Raw genomic sequence first — 5206 nt, 5'->3', positions numbered from 1 at the left:
GCTCTATAAAAACTGTAATGTTGAAAGATGTCTACTTGATTTGACTCATTTGGACGACTGAAGCTTCATATTAGCTTCAGATCAACTTTGAAATACATTTTTGAGTGTGGATTTTGGCCTTGATCACTTACATTGTAAAAGCATTATGAAAGGGATCTTCTAATGGCTGGTATGAATGGGAGGAATGATTACAGCAAGAAAAATGGTTTCAGTGTTAATTTTGGCACCTGGCTGTTGATTTAAGACAGATTTTGAACCCATTCTTTAACACATGATGAAATCTGCCCTCGGACACACTCTACACTCCCAAAATGTTTTATAAATCAATTTTTATTCTTGAATAACTCAGAAGAAATACACAAATTAAAATGTAAATTGGGTTTTTGGGAACCATTTATTTCCCACTTCTTCATTTCTCTCCACTGCTCGGATCACTTCCATTCAGCCAATTCATTAACTGATGTATTTCTCCCATCTGTCTTCTTTTAATCAATCTTCTTCCTCCCTCTTTTTATTACCCCCCCCCCCCCCCCCCGCTACCTTATTACTGTCATAATAAATGAATCCAACCAACAATTATTATAACTTAGAGAGAGTTGATAATGTTGTTGATTTTGGTTATGATAGATTTGTGTGTCATATGTTTGATTGTTGGGTCTCTTGTACTTTTTTGTTAAATTAAAAAAATGGGGGAAAAAAAATGTGTTTTATTGTGCCGAGCAGTCACATCGCCTCACTTTGCAACACTGGAGAGACGTTGCTGAGGTTGAAACAAGTAACGAGCCTGTTTCGACAATGTAAGGAGTAAAAAAAGTACAGATATTTGTGTTAAAATGTAGGGAGTGAAAGTAAAAAATCAAAGTACAGATACCTGGAAAATCTACTTAAATACAGTAATGAAGTACAATATATACTTTGTTACTTCCCACCTCTGAGTTCATGTAGATTTGGGAATATAAAATAAAGATATTTTATGAAAAAACTCAAAAATCTGACATGGGTGTATTGATACTGTGACACCATTTAAGCTCACATCATGATTATATATATATATATATTTTTACTAAACATACTGTATATAAAAAAATGGATGTCAAAGAATTAAAAACAGCAATATAGGCCTATGTATTAAGTAACATGTTAAATATGAAAACATTAGGAAAAAACCCTCCTTCTTGATAAAATCTTAAAGGTCTGACTTCCCCTTTCTAATCATCAGTCATTAGTAACTATAATTTAATACCACTTTTTTTTTCTCAGTAACTATAATGGATTACAGTTTTATGGTGGCCCTGAAGTGCAAAACACAACAGCAAATAAGAAAACACAAAACACACACTTTTCCGGTTTGAGTCTCTCTAATGTGTTTTTTTATTTGCTGTTGTATTTTGCACTTCAGGGCCACCGTACAATTTCATTTATTTGACTGCTTTGCAAACAATTTGTCCAAATATTAAAACGTATAGCTGTATTTCTCCCTCCTTCCTCACAGTGGCGCTTTAATAAACACATCTCAAGCTCTTCTTCCTCTCTTTAATAAACCCTCCTCTGCTGTTCTGCTCCTATTGGTTGATTTCACCTTTACTTCCTCCTACGTATTGCACTGAGTAGCGGGGTGCGCGTGTGCGTGTGTGTAGTTTGGGTGACGGATGCTGCAGGATTCAGACTGTAAACACACATAAACTAGGTTTTTTGTAACGTTTCTGTTGGTCTGTGAAGCTTCAGACTGCAAACATCAATCCGTGCAGAGATGGCTGAGAGCTTAGAGGATGCTACTGTCAGCTCAGCGGTGAATGGAGAGATGAAGAAAGAGAGGAAGGTGGCTGTCATCACCGGCATCACCGGACAGGTAACACACACACACGGACACGGGCACACGCACATGCACACGCACACCAAAAATCATGCTTATGTGTCTCTTTATCACTGCTGCTTTGAGCGTGATTTATGCTTTTGGCGGCTTTTGTTTATCACTGCTGGTGTTTCAGTTTAAATGGTGACCATGCTAATTGATGATTTGCACGTATGTGCCCTTTAAAGCCTTTAATTGTAGGATAGTTTAATCCTTTTTCAAAAATACCTACTCATTTGTGTTAAAAATCTATGCTAACCAGTTATCTAGGTTTAATTGTGCACAGAAGACTCATTTATGTTTCTCAACGTAGCCTGTCATGTGAGAAAGTCACCAGTTAACACGGTCACCAGTTAACACGGTCACCAGTTTGAGCGAAACACCGGTGGTTGTTTCCACCTGCCAGGTGCGAACTCACCGCTACTCGAGTACTCTGCTCTCAAACGATGACTCATGCGTTTGAGATTATTGTAAAGACGCTTTTATTGACGTAAAGATCCCTCCCTGACTTGGAAACTCTACTTTGACCAATAATACCCCCACCCCCCCCAAAAATAAATTCAGTTTAATAGGCTAGTTAAAGTCCCTCTCTACTCATAAAATGTGTTATGCTAGGCTACTTGTTGTTCACTCAGTTGTTTGAGCTTCATTGTGCAGAATGATGAATGTGCAGAGTAGTGGTTATTGGCATTTAAATCATTACTTCCCAATTAGTCATTTTGTCTATGAAATGTAAGAAGATGAAGAAACCGACCGATTTATCGCCGACTGATATTATGGGCTGATATAGCCTAGGCCTTTCAAAGATCGGTAACTTATTTTTACAGAACATATAATGCAGAAAATGATGCTTGGGATGATCTAAACATGGTGTCATTACATAGTTTGTCCAGCAAAGTGAACTTCGACTTAATTTATGAAATGTATTTATAATTCACCATGACTATTTTCAAGCTCTGGGTGCAAAAAGGATCGATTTCAGGTATCGTTTGACTGGAGACTTTTCAATACTATTTGTTATCAATTTATTTACCTTTTTAAAGATGTCGAGTATCGACACATCGCCCTAAATATCAGACACACACTATTGTTTCAAGCAGAGTATTTTTTATATCTGGAGGGGATTTTTAAACTCAGATTTAAAGTGTAACTGAAATTAAAAACCTTCAGTGTCCAGAAAAACATATCTGCTCTATACTTCGTCGTGTGTTCTCCTTTTGAGAAAAAAAGCTGAAACCAGGAGGGAGAAATAACATTTTTAAATTCTTTCATTTAATGATAGCAATGGAATACCAGTCCTTACTTAAACACAGCTAATCAAACATTGCATAAAGATTCAATTTTGCAGACAGTCACACTGAGCCTGATTGCATCCTGCTACACAAGAGCCACAGACTCTGAACAACAGCCAACATTAGCTTTCCTGCTAAAGTCTCCTTCTTATCTAACTTTACTATATGGTCACACACGCCTTGTCCTGTACCTTAGTTTGTTGAATGAGCCACCACATAAATATTCACTGGGGAAAAATGCAGATGCTGGTTTGGTCGTTGCACTTCAAAACCCCTTTAAGTGACACTCTCTCTGTCCTTAACTTGTACGTACAGCAGCTAGTTTACTTTGTCTCTGTTCTCTATGGTGTTACGTTAGTAGACTGCCAGCTAATGATAATCAAATAAGCCTCCAACACCTGGCTGAGACCAAAAAAAGAGCATTTTTCCAAAGAGCATTTAACCCTTAAATTACAAAAAAAACTATGAACATGCAGACGGATGATAAATTTTGATTCCAGTTGTCTGTGAGGTGATAACAGAGAAGCATTCCCCCCTTTTTAAACTGATGAATGTGAAAACAGTCTCCTATGGTGTCGAACTCTGTCCATGCATCACTCTGCGAAGCTCAAACATCACAGTGAAGTAACAATAAACAAACACATTGATGACTGTGTGTGTGTGTGTGTGTGTGTGTGTGTGTGAGAGAGGGGGGGGTCGGACTCTGAGCTGGCTAACAAATTACACCGAACTTGTGCCTGAAGCTGTTGTCTTCCCAGAATATACTGTTCTTTGGGAATGAAATGTTTATTTTCCTACAACAAGTCTCTCCTTCTCCTATTATCTCAAACACATGCTTTCCACTGAGCCCAACACCGAGTTGTGAGGTTACACATTAGCCACCTTTCCATTCAGCTTTTTATGTTCCTCTGTGGCACCAAACAGAAGGGAACGCAGCTTTTTAGGGGATATAATCTTTTTAGGGTGACGTTATCAGTCCATCTAGATTTATATTCATATAGTAGTTAACCCTCCTGCTGTCCTCAGGTCAAGGAAGGACAGGAGGAAGGGATGAGGAAGGGAGGTAGGAAGGGAAGAAAGGAAGGAAGGAAGGAAGGGAGGAAAAGAGGAAGGAAGTAAGGAGGAAGGAGAGAAGGAAGGAGAGAAGGAAGGAAGGAAGGAAGGAAGGAAAGACAGAAAGGAAGGAAGGAAGGAAGGAGGGAAGGAAAGAAAGACAGAAAGGAGAGAAGGAAGGGAGGAAAGAAGGACAGGAGGAAGGGATGAGGAAGGAAGGAAGAAAGAAAGAAAGAAAGGAAGAAAGGAGGGAGGGAGGAAAAGAGGAAGGAAAGGAAGAAGAAAGGAGAGAAGGAAGGGGAGGAAGGAATAAGGAAGGAAGGAAGGAAAGAAAGACAGTAATGAGGGAAGGAAGGAAGGAAGGACATGAGGAAGGAAAGAAGGAAAGAAAGAAAGAAAGGAGGAAGGAAGTAAGGAGGAAGGAGAGAAGGAAGGAAGGAAAGAAGGAAAGAAAGAAAGACAGTAATGAGGGAAGGAAGGAAGGAAGGAAGGACAGGAGGAAGAAAGAAAGAAAGGAAGAACGGAAGAACGAAAGAAAGAGGAAGGAAGTAAGGAGAGAAGGAAGTGAGGAAAGAAGTGTGGAAAGAGGAGGGAGCAAAGAAAGAGAGGGGAGGAGGGGAAGAACGAAGGAAAAAATAAAGAAAGAAGGAGGAAGGAAGAAAAGAAGGAACAATCAAAAAACAGACGGGGTCAATTTGACCCGGGAGGACGACAGGAGGGTTAAGATAAATTGAATAAAGGAAGAAAGTGATAGAATAGTGTCGAATAAGACGAGTGGAAAGGTTCGTCTAGTGTATCTTTGATTTATCACTTCCCCGAAAACGTCTTCATCTCTTGTTTTGTCTCATCGGCAGTCATAAATATTCTGTTTACAGTCGTCGTCATCATCATCATCATCATCATCATCATCATCATCATCATCATAAAAAAGAAAAGGAAAAAAAAAAAAAAAAAAACGAAAATCTGCTAATCCTTAAAAGCTGGAGCCAGCGAGTGTTTGACATTTCTG

General features: G+C 38.9%; 1 protein-coding gene across 1 annotated transcript in view; it reads left to right on the top strand.

The window, feature by feature from the left end:
- The first annotated feature begins 1650 nt into the window (after positions 1 to 1650).
- LOC128362307 (GDP-mannose 4,6 dehydratase-like) overlaps positions 1651 to 5206 on the top strand; it is a 6097-nt gene continuing 2541 nt past the window's right edge. The window contains exon 1 of the mRNA XM_053323048.1: positions 1651 to 1849. Coding sequence (XP_053179023.1) covers positions 1751 to 1849 — 99 coding nt within the window. The 5' untranslated portion in view covers positions 1651 to 1750. The remainder of the gene's footprint in view (positions 1850 to 5206) is intronic.

This window comes from Scomber japonicus, chromosome 7 (genome assembly GCF_027409825.1).
Source record: "Scomber japonicus isolate fScoJap1 chromosome 7, fScoJap1.pri, whole genome shotgun sequence".
Lineage (NCBI taxonomy): Eukaryota > Metazoa > Chordata > Actinopteri > Scombriformes > Scombridae > Scomber > Scomber japonicus.
This window is presented reverse-complemented; position numbering and strand designations above follow the sequence as displayed.